The sequence below is a fragment of the Poeciliopsis prolifica genome, unplaced genomic scaffold (genome assembly GCF_027474105.1).
Source record: "Poeciliopsis prolifica strain line A6 unplaced genomic scaffold, Auburn_PproV2 SCAFFOLD097, whole genome shotgun sequence".
Classification (NCBI taxonomy): domain Eukaryota; kingdom Metazoa; phylum Chordata; class Actinopteri; order Cyprinodontiformes; family Poeciliidae; genus Poeciliopsis; species Poeciliopsis prolifica.
This window is the reverse complement of record NW_026562472.1, coordinates 1,057,415-1,079,150: the sequence shown is the minus strand read 5'-3', so window position 1 is coordinate 1,079,150 and position 21,736 is coordinate 1,057,415. Positions and strand designations below refer to the sequence as shown.

General features: G+C 39.3%; 2 protein-coding genes across 4 annotated transcripts in view; both read left to right on the top strand.

The window, feature by feature from the left end:
* The first annotated feature begins 23 nt into the window (after positions 1 to 23).
* Positions 24 to 14,894, top strand: LOC129353804 (NLR family CARD domain-containing protein 3-like). Its single transcript, XM_055023245.1, has 8 exons — positions 24 to 1,602; positions 2,987 to 3,113; positions 4,505 to 4,629; positions 5,083 to 5,234; positions 7,657 to 9,430; positions 13,012 to 13,191; positions 14,050 to 14,223; positions 14,738 to 14,894. Exons 2-8 carry the CDS (start codon positions 3,012 to 3,014, stop codon positions 14,892 to 14,894), a joined length of 2,664 nt encoding a protein of 887 aa, XP_054879220.1. The 5' UTR covers positions 24 to 1,602; positions 2,987 to 3,011.
* A 3,286-nt stretch (positions 14,895 to 18,180) lies between these two features.
* LOC129353802 (NACHT, LRR and PYD domains-containing protein 12-like) overlaps positions 18,181 to 21,736 on the top strand; it is a 29,857-nt gene continuing 26,301 nt past the window's right edge. For 2 of the 3 annotated variants that reach the window (XM_055023243.1, XM_055023240.1), the window contains exon 1: positions 18,181 to 18,415. The gene's annotated coding sequence lies outside the window, so the exon portion shown is untranslated. The remainder of the gene's footprint in view (positions 18,416 to 21,736) is intronic. The other variant, XM_055023244.1, reaches the window with a different exon arrangement.

The window sequence follows — 21,736 nt, the reverse complement described above, 5'->3', positions numbered from 1 at the left end:
TTTATTCTGTCGTGGTGAAAAGTTGATCTAAAATCAGACATGATAGCAGCTCTATAGATTCAGAGCCAAACAGTAAAACTTCCTCTGGATCTGTGGCATTAAATCCACTTGAGATCCAGACGTCCTGACCAGATCCTGCAGAGAAAAGAAACAATATTTGAACGTGGATCATTTGGACTCGGCTGCTTGGATGTGTGTTTGGATTTGAAAGGTTTTATTGTGAAGCAGAAAGTTGATGAAGTTCACAGTGAAGACGACTTCAGTCCACCTGAAACCTGGTTTCACTCAAACCGTCTTTATTCACTTTAAGTTTCTGATGCAACAAGAAGGAAGAAAAGGTCAAAGGTGAACCAGAGATCGACTCCATGTTGCTCACAGATGTGATGGGATCAGTTTGCACAGCTGTTGTTCAAGGAGAACAGTTTTATTTTCCAGCTTTTGACGAAATCATCTGAATGTTGTGACTCGTTTCCCATCAAATCCCTGACAGGAGAAGCAAAACCTCACGTCTCCAACATGAAACTGCAACAGGATGCAGAACTTCCACCGAGCGTCACGTCACTCACAGCAGATCAGGAGCCTCGCTCTTCTCCTAAACACCGCCTAAAACCTGGGACAAGGGGTTAAAGGTCATCTCCTGCACCTAGTGCAACATTTCACTTCTTATGAGAGCGGGTCTCAGTTTAGAGGCCAAAACCAGCAAGAAGCTTCAGAGTTTTCCTGCAACGTAGCTCTGGTCTATTGGCTTCAGTGAGGCTGGTTTTACTGAAGATGTGTTCAGGTCAGCAGGAAAATTCAGCGCTGATACAGGCGGGACGAGCGACTCAACCTCTGATGATGATTGGATAAAAATTTATATGTTCAGATCTACATGAGATGAAACAGTTAATTTTCCTCACATATCAGGACATTCTCCATCGGTCACCCTGCCGTCGTTCTGGATTTATTCATTATTTACATCATCAATAGAAATTGTTCAACCAGATGTTTATCTCTGTTTTAATTTTCACTTTTATAAAGTCAAAGCAAGTCAGCTTACATTACTGTTGTTAAATAAGAGTCACTGCAGGATTTTATTCCGTCTGATTAGAAATTAAATGTCTTGTAAATAGTTTAAGACAGCAGCTTTATTTTATGATTTAAAACAGTTTTTATTACATATATAACTCCAAACATTGAATTAAAATATGTCAGAATATTATTTGAGTTAGTAAACTGTCAATATGATTCAGGAAGACTGTTTGTTTTCTCTAAACTCCACATTAAGTGAATATTAACTGTAAATAATGCAGCATGATCAGGGCTGTAGTTCCCACTATGGCCACCAGATGGAGGAAATACCCCTTTCTGAAAATAGAGGCGAGATTGTGGAGCTGCAGCTGGTTTCTGGAAATTGTGTTTTATCTGTCAGTGTGAACTAGAAGCGGCTCCACAGATGAAAACATCCCGCAGAGACTCTGAGCGGAGCTAACGATGCTAACAGACGAGCAGCGGCTTCAGGGGAGCTGTGGCTCCTAAACTGGAGCTTCAGCTCCAACAGAGCTGAATCAAAGCTCTACAGCTCTGGTTTATACGCTAAGATACTGAGCTTCCGGTCTAAAGGTAGGAAAATATTTAAGAAAAGTTAAATTATCCTGGAATCAGAATGATGTTGATGTTTTAGCTACAGAGTCGCGAACTGAACTATTAGAGCAGGGCGGATTTTGCCCTCTAGTGGACCCAGATGGTAACTACAGCTACTTGAGAAAATCAGAGCGTTTACAAACCACATTCACTTCCGCTGTTACTTTCACAATAAGAGCCATAGAAACGAATTCCTCTGTTAGCTTTCATTTGAAATAATACATTTTACTTTCGTTGTTTTTCTCTCTGAAACAATAAACTGTTATTCAAGAGCAGAAAATTAAATTGTACTCATTTCAAACGGAAATTATTTTCAGTTCAGAAAAGTATTTAAATAACATTAACAGCAGCCCCATCTCTGACCCAGATCTATCTCTGACCCGGTTCCATCTCTGACCATCCATCATTTTATTTGAGAAAAAAGATTTTACATATTTTTATCTTTTTATGTTCATTCTAAAATCTAAATAATAAAGTTTTTATCATCCTTGATTCTCAGCTTGAATTGTCTCAGTTTATTTTGGTTTTTACTTTTTTAACTCCATATTTCATGTTTTGAGTTTTAGGACTCGATGTGTCTCATCAGACTCTTTACTGAGATTTACTGATTTACTGAGACCTCGGAGAATCACTGGGATAATGTGCTGATTGGGTCATGATTGCTTTTTTTTTTATAATTCTTCTAACGTAATTTGGGTTCCTCTGTGTTTAATGATAATTCAATAAAGTTTTATAAAATGTTCAACAGAACAATTTTTTTTTTCATTTTTAGTTTGACAGCTTGTTAAAACAGAAACATCCTGTTAAATTAATCTGAGATTTTTAAGCTTCTAATAAAGGCAAAAGTTTATTTTTATGTTATTCAGACTGAAGATGTTTAAATAAAACACATAAGAACCATTTAAATGATAAATGCTGTTATGTTTTTCTCTAGGCTTCTTCGTTAACCTGCTTCAAACAATTAGGGTACATTTATTATCTCCCCAGTGTTTTATTAGAAATATATTTTCAATGATTGATATTTATTTTAATTATATTTTCAGTCCATGATTCTCCAAATTACCCACAGTGAATCTTTTGGGAAATTTTTCATTGAAGTTTAGTTATATATTAATTTATGAATCCTGTAGTGACTGATTTAACAACATTAATGTAAGTTGATTTTTTTTTTCTTGATAAAACTGAATCCTGAATCTTCTAGTTTCTTCTTGAAATGATTTCCTGCAATAAAATGTTGGCTGGAAAAGAGCTGAAAACTGAGAAAAACCTGAAAAGTTCAAATGTGACCTAAAGTTTTACAGCTTAACTCACTGGTGATACAAAGAGAAACATGAAAGTAAAAGTGTTTATTGTCACCTGAAAGGGGGAGGAGTCTAAGATGCTTCCAGATGCTTAAAGTCACCTTGAAGGGGGCGGAGCCTCAGGTACGGATGAGGATCAGGACTAACAGGTTCAGACTCCAGTTAGCAGCAGAGCAGAGTCTGGATCTGGTGAGTTTTCACTTTTTCTTGTTTTCCTCTCTCTGGGTTTTCTTTCTGTGGAGGGACCAGAACTCGGCCCGGTTCTCCTTCAGAACCAAGTAGCTGGCTTCATGGAGCTGTGGTTCTGGTCGGATTCTGGTTTCCTGTTAATCAGAACCAACAAACTCTCTTAAAGCTGCAGTTTCCTGTTGCTGAGCTGACCTGTGAATAAATTCTAGTCTGTCTCCTGCAGAGCAACACGTCCTGCTCCGTATTTCTGTTCAGTTTCATAACGAGCCTCTGATGACATCACAAGAGGCCTCATCTCTGACTCTCCCAGTAAACAGACTGGGACACCAGTGGGTCTCTGATTATGATTCATGTCTGCAACTTCCTCATCAGGACTGCTGCTCAGAACCTGTTTTTAAGCCCCGCCCCTTTAGAGCAGCAGGTAAACGCTTGTTCTGTCGCAGGAATTTGAACCGACCCGTTGGTCCTGGTTCTGTAGCTCTTCCTCCTCACTGAGATTCGTCTTTTTCCAGGTTTTCCTCTTGTTGCTTCTTACAGCAAGTAGAAACTCTTTGTCTCTCAAAGCTCTGTTGGAAAACTGCATGTAGATCCAGACTGACTGATCCAGAACCAGTTGCCAACTCAACAAAAGAAATTGTTTAGGCTAAAATCAAAATCAGGAGGTGAAGCTTTTTAAAGATCGGCGATCGGTCAGAAAACTGCAATCGGTGCATCCCTAAAATAACTTAATAATATCTTTAAATGGAGCAATAATAATAATTTAAACACATTTTATATCAGTTGTGAGAAACTATTTACATTTCAGTTTCTAGCTAAAAATGTTGCATTAATGTGCCTCTTGATATTGAATTTATATTCTGAGATGGATCAATTGACTAAATGTTTCATCCCCCTATAGAAGCAGCTGTTTATCCATGATTCCTTGCAGCGGGTCCAGCTGGTATTTACCCATGATTCCTTGCAGCAGGTCCTGCTGGTATTTACCCATGATTCCTTGCAGTGGGTCCAGCTGGTATTTACCCATGATTCCTTGCAGCGGGTCCAGCTGGTACCTCAGCTGGATGCTGTGGTCCCTGAAAGCTGCTTTGTGACTCTTTAGCCGAGAGGAAATCCTGCTGAGCTGCACACAGAGGCTGACATGTTGCTGAGATCCCAGCTGGACCCGGTTCTGTCTGGAGGAGAGCTGTGGACCCGACCTGAGTTGCTGCTCCCTCAGAACCTCCTGCACACTGACTCCCTCCATATAGATTTACAGTAGAGTCAAATGTTCACTCCTTTCATTCACCTGATTCACTTTGATACTCTAAACACATAATGGGAACCAGCTTTCTGCTTCCAGTTACTGGAACTGGATCACTGGGACTGACTGGTTCTGGTTTCTCTCTCAAAAGGTCCAGAAGATGGAAGATCTGGATCTAAAAGAACCTCCAGGATCCATCAGTCCATCTATGAAGAGTGACCGGTCCAAACCAGAACCTCCACTCTTCAGTACTGAACCTGGACCCTCAGACAGAAAGTAAGAAACCAGTTTCTAACTGATTCATGTGAATCTACAGAGATAACATATAAATTAACTGATTGATCTCAGTGTTTTAATAAACAGTAACTTAATTTTCTTACTTATTAATTTAAAGTTAGACATGAAGGATGTTGGTCAGTAAATCAGTTTGAATGAATTAATATGAATTAAAATGTTGCATGAAAACAAAAACATGTGAAGAGCAACAATTCAGATTGTCTGTAAACCCACTGAAGCAGTGAAACCAGCATCTTCCAGACTGGGAACACTGGCATCAGTCATCATACCAAATATAATTCAATGAGGTACTTAAAACCAGAAATCATCAATGTTCTGAGGTTCTGTTCTGACCCAGTTTCAGGTCCCTGGTTCTTTGTGGACCTTCATGAACATGTTCAGCTCCAGCCTGTTGCTAGTGAATATTTCAGTGATGAAGAAATGTCTTCACAGGAGGAGCTTTAATGAGGAGGAGCTTCCATCCTGCTGTGCTTTGGGTCAGAATGTTCTGATGGATCCGGGCTGGACCAGCTGCCCCCAGTATGGGAAACGACCCAGAACAGGATCCAGACTCCTGATAGCCAATCAGAGCAGCCGTGCTCCAGGTGAGACTGAACATGTCCAATCAGAGCTTCTTCCTTCCAGATCCACGTCTTTAGTTGAGATTTGAACATCTAAGGTTTAAAAGTTTTTTTGTGATCAGTTGTTTCAACTGAATCTGACTTTTTTCAGCTGGTGTAACTGGAACTTAAGTCTCGGTAACTCGGCTTAATAAAGTCCTCATTTAATTTGACCCTGCTCCAAAAATTGGTCACAAGATAAATGTACAAATTAGATTTTTATTTTGTTTGTTTTTAAAATTACAAGTGAAGACTCTTACTCTGAAGGGTCATGTTGCAGCATAACATGTCATCAGCTCAAAATTAAACAGACACTTCATAGAATCAAATTGATGATTCTTACAGATAATTTTATTATGAGGTTAAGGAGAATGAAATAGCAGAAAGGATGGCTAAGGAGAGCAGCAATCAGGTATTGGTTGATATTAATGTTGTGTTTAGAATAACAGAAATAAAGTGAAAATAACAAGAAAAGAGGTGGCAAAAGTTATAGCTCAGCAAATTGTCCTGCTGCCAAAATGGTGAATCTGATCTGCTGAGAAGGATTTTTGTTCTATTTTTATTGGTTATTTCACCAGATCTTTAAGGTTCTGCTGGAAAATTGGAGCTTACAATTATAGCTTTCAATTTGGGAAGTGATTAAAGGACAATAGAGAGACAGTGATTTAAACTCTGTCAGTTTAAATCACTTTCTGCCCATTAGAAAGTGATTTTGAGCAACCTCAGAGGTCTCTGAAGTCTCGGAAAAGCTCCTGGTTCAAGTTTGAGGTTCAGTCTGGCAGATGATGGTAAATGTAGAATATAATAAGGAGTTATGTTACAGAAAAGCTTCTTCAGGAAGTGAATAGTTTGTGATCCAAACGTTGTTGGAGAATTATCAGGCAGATGAATGTGAGGACAGCAGAGCTGCAGCAGCAACAGAGGAGTGGAGGACAATCTGGGGACCAACAAGGCTCCTGAAACCATGGAGCACAGAAATCACAAGAGGTGAACTAGAGAAAGATTACTAGAAACAATAACTACATGCTATAGTGAAGAGTTAAAAACTCAGAGAGACAATTAGTGACTTGTCCCCTGTCTGCCAGATCCTGGCTTTTACCTGGATTTATGGAAATATTTTCCCTAATCACAATCTACAGTTTAAAGTATTCTGCTATTATTGTAGAATAATGTAACCCATATTTTAAGAGTGCAAGTATGTCAGCTTTTAAACTCAAGCAGATTGAAAACGCTCAAAGGTAAAGGCGGCCTTTTAACCGTTTCCTGAATTGGAAGCTCAATCTGAAGCCAACTTCAGCTCTGTAAAATCCAAACTGTTTCCTGAGTTTGATTTCATGAATGAGAAGTAAGATGGTGAATCACAACTCAGATCGCCCTAAAACCTGAACTAACAGGAGCTGGGCCCCCTGCTGGATGTTGTTTACATCAGAATTAGTATGATTTGGCCATAATTTGGTGCTAAAATAGCAGCAGCCCAAGACGCCATCAAAGAGTATAATTTGATACATGGGTCTATGTTGTTGTTTGTTATATTAATGTCTATTTTTGTGATTCTCATTCCAAGTATTTTGTGTAGTTTTGACTGCAAATATCTCAGTAAATTTGAATTAAATGAAAATATACAGACAATGTGACTTTGTTAAGTGTTTATTTTGCTTTGTTCTTTACCAAATGATAAACCAGCAGTCTAATATATTCTCTGGTCTGCAGTTATTAACACACCCAGCCTATCACTGCTGTCATTACCTGAATCTAGTGCTGGTCCCACTGTGTTCTCCAATATATTCTAGTAAATGTTACATGTTGACCCCAACAACCTGTGGGTTTGCTTGGAAGTGGCTCTGTTTTTATCATTTTGTGATAAATACAATAAAACTCAACATTTTCTTAAAGCTGGTCATGATTTTGATGCATGAAGACAAAAAGGTGAAAAACAACCTGCTTTAAAACTGTTTTAACAGAAAGAGGGAAGGAATGTCAGAGAGACAGAAACCTTTATTCACTCTGACAATATAACACAGACTGCATTATATATATTTACAGAATAAATGCAATAATACTAACAATCTGTTGGACCAAATCAGATTGGCTCAACCATTTCCAGTCTCTAATTGTTCCTTAAAAAGTCCAATCCAGTCTCTAACTGAGAAAAGTCATTTTAAATGTGAACATTAATGATGTAATGATTCATTTCTTTGGCAGATTAAAGCTTTTTCTCCAGATTTCTTTCATAAAGGCTGAAAATGAAGGGAGGAAACATTTTTCTGTCTCAATAAGGACAATGATGACATGATGCAGAAGAGTTGATGTTACTGAAAACTCCTGCATTCAATGACTCTGATGGTTTTGTTCCAATTTTATCACTGAATCATGTTTTTTACTACAGTTGTCTTCTGTGTTTGAGCAGATGTTGGTCTGCAGGAGGTTCTAGAGGAACATAAGATCAGTCTGAGGAGAAGATGTGAACGTGTGACTGAAGGAAGTGATGAAACAGGAAGTAGAACCCTCCTCAATAGGATCTACACTGATCTCTTCATCACAGAGGGACAGAGTGACGAGGTTAACACCCAGCATGAGGTGAAGCAGCTGGAGAGAGCTTCCAAGTTCCAGAACCTCCATGTTTCTGCAATCAGGGTCCACGACCTTTTTAAAGCCTTCCCTGATCAACATGGAGCCGTCAGAGTGGTTCTGACCAACGGCGTTGCTGGTGTTGGAAAAACCTTCTCAGTGCAGAAGTTCACTCTGGACTGGGCTGAGGGCTTGGAGAACCAAGATGTCAGTGTGGTGGTTCTGCTTTCGTTCAGGGAGCTGAACTTGATCAGAGATAGGCAGCACAGTCTTCTCTCTCTGCTCCATGTTTTCCATCCAACACTCCAGAAGCTCCCAGCAGAGCAACTGGCTAAATGCAAACTCCTCTTCATCCTTGACGGTCTGGATGAAAACAGACTTTCATTGGACTTCAACAACAGTCATCTGGTTTCTGACGTCACACAGAAATCATCGGTTAATGTTCTGCTGACAAACCTCATCAAGGGGAACCTGCTTCCCTCGACTCTCATCTGGATAACTTCCAGACCTGCAGCGGCCAATCAGATCCCTCCTTCATGTGTTACCAGGGCAACAGAAGTACGAGGCTTCACCGATGCCCAGAAGGAGGAGTACTTCAGGAGGAGGTTCAGTGATGAAGAGCTGTCCAGCAGAATCATCTCCCACATCAAGACCTGCAGGAGCCTCCACATCATGTGTGGAATCCCAGTCTTCTGCTGGATCACTGCTACAGTTCTGGAGAACATGGTGACCTCAGAGCAGAGAGGAGAGCTGCCCAAGACCATGACTGACATGTACTCTCACTTCCTGCTGGTCCAGACAAAGAGGAAGAAGAACAAGTACCATGGAGGACATGAGGCAAGTCCACAGGAGCTGATGGAGGCTGACAGGGAAGTTCTTCTGAAGCTGGGGAGGCTGGCGTTTGAACATCTGGAGAAAGGAAACATCATGTTCTACCAAGAAGACCTGGAGCAGTGTGGTCTGGATGTCACAGAGGCCTCAGTGTACTCAGGAGTTTGTACAGAGATCTTCAAAAGAGAGAGTGTGATCTTCCAGAAATCAGTCTACTGCTTTGTTCATCTGAGCATCCAGGAGTTTCTGGCTGCAGTCTACATGCTCCACTGCTTCACCAGCAGGAAGTCAGAGGAGATCAAGACGTTCCTGGGAGACGAATACAGAGAAACATCTCTAGATGAGTTCATGAAGAAAGTCATGGAGAAATCCCTCAGCAGTCAAAATGGCCACCTGGACCTGTTCGTCCGCTTCCTTCATGGTCTCACTGTGGAGTCCAACCAGAGAGTCTTAGAAGATCTGCTGGGTCAGACAGAGACCAGTCCAGAAACCATCCAGAGAATCATCACCAACCTGAAGGAGATGAACACTGATAAAATTTCTCCTGACAGAAGCATCAACATCTTCTACTGTCTGGTGGAGATGAACAACGTCTCATTTTATCAGGAGATCCAACGGCTGCTGGATTCAGGGAAGCAGCTCTCAGTGACTAACTGTTCAGCTCTGGCCTTCATGCTGCAGATGTCAGAGGTTCTGGATGAGTTGGACCTGGAGAAGTACAACACATCAGAATCTGGACGACGGAGACTGGTTCCAGCTGTGAGGAACTGCAGAAAGGCTCGGTGAGTCCAGATGTTTTCATTGTGTGATGCTGATTCAGCTCTATTGTCCTCCTGTTTCTTCTTCTGTCTTCAAGTTGATTCTGGATGTTTTTGCTCTTTATCTACTTCCTTCATCCTCTGGATTATTTCAGCCAATCAAACATCTAAACATTCAGCTCATCCAGGACAGATGCAGCTTCTGGTTTTACACATTTTGATCATTTTTAAAATATTTAACTTTTTATCAGTTTTCAGGTTGAAATGAATAGAAAACCCTGAACTCTAGAAAATCTATTTTCTCTAAGATCCAATCAGCCAGAGAAACTTTTAAACTTTAAACTCTTCACTCATTGAGCCGCTGCTCCATCATTCATATTTAAGGATCTTTGACTGTTTTTATAAAATAATTTTTTAGGTTTAATGTGAATTTAAACCATTAAAATAAACATTTGCATTAATTATAAACTTTGTAAACAGTGTTGATCTTCATCATCCTCTCCTCTTCCTCCTCCCTCTAGTTTCCTCTGAGTTTGTAAATGAGACCAAAATGTGGTTTTTGTCGTCTGGTTCCAGAAAAAGTTCTAGTTTCTGTCAGATCCTCCCAAAGCTCTGAGAATCTGCTTCCAGAGCTGGAACCATTTTCCTCATCAACTCTTCATCTGCAGCCTTTGTTGAAGCTGTTAGCTGTCCTCCATGAAGACCTGCAGAGACATGAGCTTCAACTCTGGAGACATCCTGCCTCTTCTAGTTACTGGAGAACTTTCACTGCTTCACCATGAAATGCTGCTGGACCCAAACGCTCCGTCTCCTCCAGGGGTTTTGCTCTTCAGCTCTTTAGGAGTTTAGCAACAATTTCTCCTGACATCCAAACCTTTGTTCCTCTGAGACAATGGACAGACCACTGCAGAGACATGTGTCCCTCTTCCAACCAGTTTGTCCCAGTTCCTCTCAGATCAACAGTCTGAGAGGACGGTTCTGACCCGAAGGAGCAGCAGGACCGGTTCTGCTGCTGCTCTGCAGGACGACCAGAACAACGTGAAGCTTTTAGCTGCAGCAGGTTGACGACTGTCCACTTTCTACTTTGTTAAAGCATCAAATCCAGCAGATGAACGGAGACAGAACTGGAGCATCATGTGTTTGTTCTGCTCCCAGTTTCCTCTGTGGCAGCATTTAATAACCTGCTGCTGGGAAACATGTTTCTATACAATATATTACTATTATTCATGATGATGCAGCAGATATTACACTGTAACAAACTGCCCTGTATTTTTACAGTAAAATGCTGTCAGCAGGGTTGCCAGCATTTTACTGTTAATTATATAATACCCTTACTGTAATCAACTTTACAGTATATTTCTGTCACAAAAGAAATCTTTTGATTACAGCACATTGCTGTTTTTTATCAGATTTACAGTAGACTACTGGCAGCACTGCTGCCAGTATATTACAGTTTTTCTACGGTACCATTACTGTTGAATTCCCATACAGCTTCCTACTGTAAATTTCCAATATAAAATAGAAACATGAAAAGAAAACACTTAGAAAATGTAAGTTCCATCATGTCAAACATTTATTTGGAAAAAAAAAGAACCAACTCAAACATTGACTCATACAGTCTTTAGTGGGCCACATAATAAAGACGAAGGTTTTGAAACGACAATGTATGTGTGCCTTAAACCTAAACCTTTTCTACAAGAATGTTGAGGGTAAACTGTCCAAAGTAAGTCATATTCTGGAAAAACAGTAAGAAAATCACCATCTATTTTGTGAAATAAATTTCTTAACTGATGTAAAGAGCATTTGAATAAAGCATGAATTGCGGCCTTTTGATTAGTCTGAAATAAAATAAGTATGAAATAAATTATGGAAATAATGCATTGTACAACTCAGCACACTACTTTTTCAATACAAAATACTACTTTTTGTGGAATTGAGGAACAATATGATGCAACATAAAACAAATGAAACATTTAACTTTCAATCTAAAGCATAGAAAAAAATTGCAAATTTTAGTTTGATAAAAATTTAAATGAAACATTTAGACATGAATTTCCTTTAGGGCAAAATCAGAGCTCCAACTTCAAATGATAAAACAATGAAACAATATTTGACAAGATAAGTTAAACATGGTGCCTGTACAGTCAGAATTACATCTGAAGAACAGAAAGTGGGAGCCTTAACAAAATGTATGCTCTTCATTAAAAGAGATGTCTTAAGATTATGCTGACCTTTAAACCAAAAAAATCTCTCAAGAACACTCCTGTTCAGGGATAAGTTGCCTTCATGCCTGTATAGTTTTTTGTTTGTTTGTTTTTGCGTGGAGGGGCAAACAATATCTATAGCTTGGTTAGAAAGTTCTCACTATGAAATTCCACTCAAAGTCCATGAGGTTTTTCAGCAGAGTTGAAACACGGGGGATGACAGTGACCGACTTCTTTTGAAAAGTTTTCCCTGTCCTCTTGGAGATGATCTTGCTACAGCTGGCCTTGGTCCGGGTTGATATCAAGAAAGCGTCTGAAAATGCAGTAATTTCAGATTAGCATATGATGCTTAAGGAGTCAGGGTTTAATGTGTGCTAGATGAAGACAAACTTTTGAATATTAAGAGTTAATAAAGAGACACCAGCATAACATTTAAACAGTTTTCTGCCAAGTCAACTTTGTGAAACTCCAAATTCCCAGTTGATATCATTCACCAATTTCACTTTAGCAGCTAAATAGAGCAATTCAAGTTAAATTACACAAAAGAAAGAAAAAGAGCTTCCAAACATGTCAATATTTGTAAATATGAATCATCAAAAACGACTTACCTTAGGATTGGCTCATAAAATGCAGGATTCAAATGGATAGTCCTTGTAAAGAAAGTTCTAGACGTTGCTTCCACATGTCACAACAACATGTCTTCTTCAGAAATACAGTAGCGTTCTGTTCAAAGAGAGCCTCCTTACCGTTGAATCTAACATCATTCCCAAAATGCAATGCTCACAGTATACTACAGTATTTTATTAAAAACAGTAATAATTGCCCAGAATGCATTGTTTTTCACGGTGCAGTACCGTTTTCAATAGAAACAGTATGATACTGTTCAGTTTTGGCCGTTTTTTTACAGCAATTGGTTACAGTGTAGCTAAACAAACCCAGAGATGCCAGAGGTCCACAGCAGCTGGACTTCCTGTTCTGCTCACTTCATTTATAACTCACTTCCTGCTTGGTGGAAGATCTAAACGGTCTAGTCCAAGTCAGAGCTGTGAGCAGTTCCTCCTCCTCTCCATCATCTCCAGTCGTTTCCTTCATTCAGCTCAGTCAGCCTCTTCATCAGCTGCTGCAGAGAAACTGAACTTTCCTTCACTGATGATAGAAGATCTTCAACATCTGACTGCAGCTGAAGGTCTGAGGACATGAAGCCTGGACCAGAACCAGAACCAGAACCTGGACTTTAACCAGGAACTGCACAGATTATCTGAGGGGTCAAACTCAGTAGATTGAAGATCAGATATTGATCAGATGATGATCAGATGATGACATCACTGTTATCATATTTTAGTCTGTTTATGATCCAGATTGATTTCATTAGAACTGAATTTATTTCTTCTCTAATCACAGACTTGGTGGATGTTTGCTCCAAAAGGCTGAATGTGAAGTTTTGGCCTCGGCTCTGAAGTCCAACCCAGATCTGACTGAACTGGAAATAAATCAGATCTACATGTATAAAGGTGGAGAATCTGATATGAAGCATCTGGTTGAGATCCTGGAGAATTCAGTCAGTAAAGTGAAGAAACTGAGGTTTGTTTTTTTAATTTATACAATACAATCGTTTATTGATACTTTAATCAGTAGTTTGTCAATTTAATGTTAATATATATTATTTTAAAACAACCTGTTTAATTGTCAGAATAACATTTTGACCTTATTAATATTTTCTTATTTCAGACTTTGACATTATTGAACTTTGTTTTTCAGTTTTTCACTTTAAAATGTTTTTGATGAACAAAATGAGTAAAATAATTGAAATGCTGTGAATGAATGATGGAGATGTTTCAGTTTGGTAAAGATTCAGATGCTTTTATTTCTGATTCTTTACATCAGAATGAAATGTTGATCCTCCAGAGCCACAAACACTGACGAGTTCAAATCCTCATTAATGAACGTCTAAGAAACCACTGATTGTAGAAAAGCAAATCTAGATGCAATGAATGAAAGTGAGGTTTGCAGCAGCAGCAGGTTCCTCAGCTTTGTCCTGAGGCTGTGGTTCTGTTGGGCCGGGTCAGAGAGGAACCGTCTCCTGAGGAAATAATGGCCTCCATTGGCTTTCAGCAGCTTTAATAGGAACCCAAAGGCCATTAATGAAGAACTTGACTGGTTCTGATCCAGTTACCAAGTCGGGTCTGATGATCAGGAACCAGCAGAAATAGCTCAACTCATCCAGACTGATAGAAAACTTTGAGTTTCTTTGTTGATCAAATGTTCTGGTTCTGCTGGTTTGGACTCTTTAAACCAGTTTGACTGGATCAGATGTTAGAATCAGTTCATCATGTTTCTTTTACATTCAGGGAAATTAATTTATACATTTTTATTATTTATTTGTTCATATTTCAGTTTTAACTCCATCCTGTTGGTTCACATTTTTTATTCTTTATTCAGATTGATTTTCTGCAGTTTCTCAGAGACCAGCTGGACGTCTCTATTCTCAGCTCTGAAGTCCAACCCGACCCGTCTGACAGAACTGGACCTGAACAGAACCAACCTGGAAGGTTCTGGACTGAAGGATCTCTGTGGTTTTCTAAAGACTGAAGGCTGCAGACTGGAGACATTGAGGTATTTTAATGATATAATTATTGATATTTCTGTGAATAATTCTATATAATTGATCATAAATCAAAGTTCATTTCTTCTGATCTAATCAATATTTTCTGAGTTTGTTCCTGGATCCAGAGTTTAATTTAGTTTCTCTGTGTAACTGAGTTGGACCTGCTGATCTGAGGTCAGAACAGGACAGCATTCGGACCCCAGTGTGTAGAAATCCCCCTCAGGTCAAGCAGGTCAAAGGTCATCCAGTCTAGAAAAGTGAATTCCTGGAATCTGACAGGAACACATCAATAATCAATGATTGATGCTTCAACACTTTGATCAGAACCTGGAATGATTTTACTGACTAAAATCCTCCAACACATCATGACCCAGTACCAGGTTCTGGTTCTGGTTCTGAAGTCAGCAGGTCTTTATTGGAGCAGCAGCTTGTTGGCATTAAAATTCATGAGAATCTTTAACTGGTTCTGTTGGACTGGTTAACCTGCATCCTGTTGGTTCACATCTTTTATTTTTTATTCAGGTTGTGGAGATGCAGTTTGTCAAAGATCAGCTGTGATTATTTGGCCTCGACTCTGAAGTCCAACCCGACCCGTCTGACAAGACTGGACCTGCAAGGAAACCACCTGGAGGATTCAGATGTTCAGCAGCTGAAGGATCTTGTAAAGACTGTAAAGTAAGTAAATGTTTGCAGTGAGTCCAGCTGCTGTCAGCATATTGAACTAAACCCAGTCAGCATCAAAGCAAAGATCCAGTGTTCCCAGTAAAGTTGCAGCTTCTCAGTGGGAGGAGAATGGTTCAGGCTTCCTGATTGGACACAGAGACAGCAATCAGCCAATCAGAGGAGCAGCAGCTTGCTGTGTTGTTGCTGTGTCCATGTCTCCAGGACGTCCAGCTGGACTCCAGCGTCCAGCCGTCCAACATGTCTAGAGACAGTGGTCCTCATTCATCAAACAGCAGCAGATCTGATCTCAGACCTGCTTGTTCTCTCAGTTCAACAGGAAACAACTGATCAGGTTCATCTTGGTCACAGCTCTGAGATCAGTCTGACTGGAAACCATCTACTGGATGTGCTGCGTCACTGACTGCTACTGGAAACACTCACTGATCTGCTCTCCTTCCTTCTTCTCTCTGCAGGTTCTGAAGTAGAGAACGGTCTCAGTGTCCTGCTGATCCTCAGAGGTTGAAGCTGCAGCAGTTTGAGTCTAAAGAGACTCTGGATCAAGATGATGACCTCTGACCTCAGAACATTTTCCTTTTCTATTTCAAATGTTTTCCAGACGTCGATCAGGATGTTGAAGATTTTCAGTTTTATTTTTCATCTGATCTGTTTGATGATCTGCAGGAACAAAAGAGAGAAAATACTCTGAGTCCATTAGAAAAGTTAAATTGAGTAGAAACATGAAACATTAATTTAATTAAAAACTTGTTAATGGGACAAATTGTAATTTTATTCTTTTGATGAAAAAGTTGATCTAAAATCAGACATGATAGCAGCTCTATAGATTCAGAGCCAAACAGTAAAACTTCCTCTGGATCTGTGGCATTAAATCCACTTGAGATCCAGACGTCCTGACCAGATCCTGCAGAGAAAAGAAACAATATTTGAACGTGGATCATTTGGACTCGGCTGCTTGGACGTGTGTTTGGATTTGAAAGGTTTTGTTGTGAAGCAGAAAGTTGATGAAGTTAACAGTGAAGACGACTTCAGTCCACCTGAAACCTGGTTTCACTCAAACCGTCTTTATTCACTTTAAGTTTCTGATGCAACAAGAAGGAAGAAAAGGTCAAAGGTGAACCAGAGATCGACTCCATGTTGCTCACAGATGTGATGGGATCAGTTTGCACAGCTGTAGTTCAAGGAGAACAGTTTTATTTTCCTGCTTTTGTTGATGGATGTAAATTTGCATCAGAAGATGAGAAAATAACTTTCTGTGGTTTATTTGTGTGGATTTAAAGTGGAACAAGTTTAAAGAAAAACTAGAGGAGAAACCTGAGCCAGCGTTTGACAGACCAAACACTGAGGAACCAGAGTTTGCATCGTCAAAGTGACGAAATCATCTGAATGTTGTGACTCGTTTCCCATCAAATCCCTGACAGGAGAAGCAAAACCTCACGTCTCCAACATGAAGCTGCAACAGGATGCAGAACTTCCACCGAGCGTCACGTCACTCACAGCAGATCAGGAGCCTCGCTCTTCACCTCAACACCACCTAAAACCTGGGACAAAGGGTTAAAGGTCATCTCCTGCACCTAGTGCAACATTTCACTTCTTATGAGAGCGGGTCTCAGTTTAGAGGCCAAAACCAGCAAGAAGCTTCAGAGTTTTCCTGCAACGTAGCTCTGGTCTACTGGCTTCAGTGAGGCTGGTTTTACTGAAGATGTGTTCAGGTACGCAGGAAAATTCAGCGCTGATACAGACGGGACGAGCGACTCCACCTCTGATGATGCTTGGATAAAAGTTCATATGTACATGAGATGAAACAGTTAATTTTCCTCACATATCAGGACATTCTCCATCGGTCACCCTGCCGTCGTTCTGGATTTATTCATTATTTACATCATCAATAGAAATTGTTCAACCAGATGTTTATCTTTGTTTTAATTTTCACTTTTATAAAGTCAGATCAAGTCAGCTTACATTACTGTCGTTAAATAAGAGTCACTGCAGGATTTTATTCAGTTTGATCTGAAATAAAATGTCTTGTAAAGAACTTAAGACAGCAGCTTTATTTTATGATTTAAAACAGTTTTTATTTCATATAACTCCAAACACTGAGTTAAAATATGTCAGAATAATATTTGAGTTGGTAAACTGTCAATATGATTCAGGAAGACGGTTAGTTTTTCTCTAAGCTCCACATTAAGTGGATATTAAATGTAAATAATGCAGCATGATCACGACTGTAGTTCTCACTATGGCCACCAGAAAGCGGAAATTCCCGCTCTGAATATAGAGATCAGTTTGTAGAGCTGCAGCTGGTTTCTGACTTCTGTTGAGTTGATCACGTTTATATCTTTCTCATTATAAATATTAATATTAGCATAGTCTGTCTGATGGACTGACAGCTGATTTAATAGATACATGTGTTATTTATGTTTAGATAACATGTCTATATCGTAAGTAAATCACAGTTCAGTTTCCTCTGAAATAAATGACTGGTTTGTTTGTCAACATGGTGAGTTTCCTGTTTAGAGTCAGGAGAATCATTATGAAAATTTTATTTTTCTGAAAAATAGAATAATTGTGATGATTTTGCTTTGAAACTCCATTATACTATTTATGAATAGTGTAAAGAAATTTACACATTCGTTCTTTTCTGGTAAAATAATTAACAAACTAAAATGAACTTACAGGTGAATTCAGTTAATTGTTTTACTTTGAAAAGACCTTTTATATTTAATTTTTCTCCATTAGATATTTTCATCCTGCTCTATACTCTGATCTCAGCGGGTTGGATTTGATCATAAGCACATTTTCATTGTTTCTATCTTTCAGGCTTTGAATCTCAAATTTATCCACAGTTAATCTTTTTGGGAGATTTTTGTGAAGTAAGTTTTATTTTATTTTCCATTTATTAACCTTGCAGTGACTTTTTAACAACATTAATTTGATTTTATTCGACCTGAAAGTGAAATGACTTCAACAAATCATCTGGTTGAAAAATTAATATTGGAATTAGGCTGTACCGGGGAATTGAAGTTTGAAAAAGTGGTTGATCAGTTAAATAGTAATGAGGGGAGGAAGAACATTTTTCGTTTTTTAAAAAAACAGTGGGATTATTTTGAGAATTTGAGAGATGATTAGGATCCAATAGATGGCAGTAGTGCAACAAAAATGGATGCAAGCTGCCGTTAAAACCTAAAGAAGAAGAAGAAAATCATCTGGTTGAGTAATAAGAGGAATATGATGATTCACCACTAGAGGGCAGTGAGCGCTCATAATCACCAAAAACCACCAAACCACCAAAACCTGTTTGTTCTGCTGGTTTTCTGCTGAATCCATGAAAAAAGCTGCTCAGTTTCGGATCTGCTTCACTAAAAGCAAAATCTAAATACTGGATGTTTTCAATCTTTATCCTTGTTGTTTCGCTCTGTGAGTCACGTGACGTCACGTGGAAAAGAAACTGAAAACAACTTTGGTTTCCTTCAGAACAGCGTCCATTTTGAGTCGCAGGATGGAAACAACTTGTAAATAACAGTAAGTGTTGCGCTCCGTGTTTCTCCAGGTCTCTCCGTGTTCTCCGTGTTTCTCCGTGTTTCTCTCGGCTCTCTGGAGCCTTTCTAACCGATGAACCACCGCAGCTTCCTGGGTTCTCCGCCACCGAGTCTGGGTCGTTTGCTGGGATGTTTGTTTTTATTTTTGCACATGTTGAACAGCTGCAATATTGTATTTTATGAGCTTTAGAATAAAGTGGTATGGATGTTAGTGTAGAGTGTGCAAGAATGACCTTTTCAAATTTAACTTAAATAAATGGAGAACTTAAAGTAACTTTTTACAGTGCATCAGTGTTCTTGATGCAGGAACTCTCACTGTAAAACTTATGGGGTTTAAACATAAAAAAATAGAACAGAAACATTGTGAACTAGTTTCTCTGTTTGTTGAAATAAGCAGAAAGTGAATCACATCACTCCGTCCCTCAGCAGTCTGGGGTTCAGCAGAAACATGTTTTTCTTAACTGTCTGTTGCAGGGGATCAGAAGACCCCCTCCATAAAATTGAAACAAATTATTTGACCTGCAATCCTTAACTGTGCTTATTCCTCTCATCATCAAAAATATATCCTGTGATTTTGGTAGCATTTGCTCCTAGTTTGCCAGAGTTATGAGGGGGGAACCATATATTTTAGCCATCTGAAATAATCCGTTCCCCCTCCATAAAATGGGAACAACTTCACTTACCAGCAAGATTTTTTTCTTTGCTTATTCCTCTCATAATCAACAATAACTCCTGTGATTTTGGTAGCATTTGCTCCGTGTTTTCCAGAGTTATGAGGGGGGAACCATATATTTTAGCTGGCTAAAATAATCCGTTCCCCCTTCACAACATGGGTATAAATTAATCAACCAGAAACTCTTTAACTGTGCTTATTCCTCTCATCATCAACAGCAAATCATGCAAATTTGAAAACACTTCATGACTATTTGCCAGAGTTACGAGGGGCAACCATATATTGAAGCCACCTGAAATAATCCGTTTCTCCCTCAAAAAACAGGGGGTCAAATTAATATGTATAATGGTTAATAAATTACATTTGATAACTGTGTTTGATATGTGTCCTTACAAGACTTTAATATAAGAGCACTATGGAAAGATAGTTTAAATCCCAAGGCCACTTACCTTTGAGAAATGAAGAGAACATTTTTCTGGTAAATTAATTTGTTCCCATGTTTTGGAGGGGACACAAATTATTTCAGGTGGCTAAAATATATGGTTCCCCCTCATATCTCTGACAAATGAAGAGCAAATGTTTTCAAACTTACCTGATTTGTTGTCCATAATGAGAGGAATAAACACAATTAAAGACTTGTTGGTATATCAATTTGACCCTGTTTTTTTGAGGGGAACGGATTATTTCAGGTGGCTTCAATATATGGTTCCCCCTCTTAACTCTGGCAAATAGTCATGAAGTTTTTTCAAATTTGCATGATTTGCTGTTGATGATGAGAGGAATAAGCACAGTTAGAGTTTCTGGTTGATTAATTTATACCCATGTTATGAAGGGGGAACGGATTATTTTAGCCAGCTAAAATATATGGTTCCCCCCTCATAACTCTGCCAAACAAGGAGCAAAAGCTACCAAAATCACAGGAGTTATTGTGATGATGAGGGGAATACACACATTTAAGGATTTGCAGTTAAATTAATTTATTCCTATTTTAAACGGATTAAAAGGGGGAACGGATTATTTCAGGCAGCTAAAACAGCTAAAATATTCAGTTCCCCCCTCATAATTTTGGCAACTAAAAAGCAAATGTCACCAAATCCACAGGAGTCATTGTTGATGACGAGAGGAATAAGCACAGTTAAGGATTTGCGGGTAAAATAATTTGTTCCCATTTTGTGGAGGGGAACGGATTATTTTAGTGACGTGAAATATATGGTTCCCTCCTCATAACTCTGGAAAACAAGGAGCAAAAGCTACCAAAATCACAGGAGTTATTGTTGATTATGAGAGGAATAAGCAGAGAAAAAATCTTGCTGGTAAGTGAAGTTGTTCCCATTTTATGGAGGGGGAACGGATTATTTTAGTGACCTGAAATATATGGTTCCCCCCTCATAACTGGCAAACTAGAGCAAATGCTACCAAAATCACAGGATTATTTTTGATGGTGAGAGGAATAAGCACAGTTAAGGATTTGCAGGTCAAATAATTTGTTCCCATTTTATGGAGGGGGAACAGATTATTTCAGGCTGCTGAATCATCCATTCTTTCCTCTCCTTATACCCCATAACCTTGGGGAATAAAGAACAACTGTTTCCAAATTCTCAAAAACCTTTACATACACACCAATTGTTGGGAAAACTGTTTGGTGACTGACTTTTATTTCTGCCAGGCTTACGTTAGAAAAGTTGGAAAAAGAGCGATTCTCTTGGCGTTTAAAATAACAAAAAACAGCGTCAGAAGACCTCGTTTATTTATTTATTTTACAATTTTTCAAACAACAGCTACCAATTAAACTGAATGTTACAACCTTGACATGATTATATAAGTTGTTTTTACTGAGAAATCGAAATTTTTTTTTTTTTTTTTCAATTTGGCGCTGTGGGATACGGCTGCCTCTCCAGTAGCTCTTCAGTTTTTAGCTCTTTTTTAACTTTTTATGTTGCCTCTTCAACACAGAAGAGGCTGTGTGTGTTTTTTATTTATCCTATGGATAATTCCAAACTTCTCACTTATTCGAGAGAGGAACTGCTGGACTTTAGAACAATGGGACAAGCCGGCATAAGACACAACATTCCGGTGGAGTTGAGGAGGAGACCGAGGGGCTGCAAGGCTGGGGCTAAGCTAAAGGCTAAGTAGCGGACAACAGGAGGCGCTACAAGCCATCGATTCCCACTGTAATCATGGGGAATGTAACTCGCTGCCGAACAAGATGGATGAGCTGTCTGCACTGAACAACCAGCGGATCTACAGAGAGAGCAGCTTGTTCATCTTTACAGAGACATGGCTGAACCGCCGGACGCTAACGTGGACCTGCCAGGATTCACCGCTGTGAGGGCTGATAGGGACACGAAAGCGAGTGGTAAAGAAAAGGTGGGGGACTCATCATGTATGTGAACAATAAATGGTGTAACCCAGGACATATCACTGTAAAGACTGTTTGGTGTTGTCGGGACCTCGAGCTACTAGTCGTTAGCTTGCGGCCATACTACCTGCCGAGGGAGTTCAGTCACGTGATCTCCATCTGCGTTTACATCCCACCGAGAGCGGACGCTACCACTGCCTGTGAAAAAATCCACTCTGTCACAGCAAGGCTACAGACAAAACATCCTGACGCTTTTATTATAATCTCTGGGA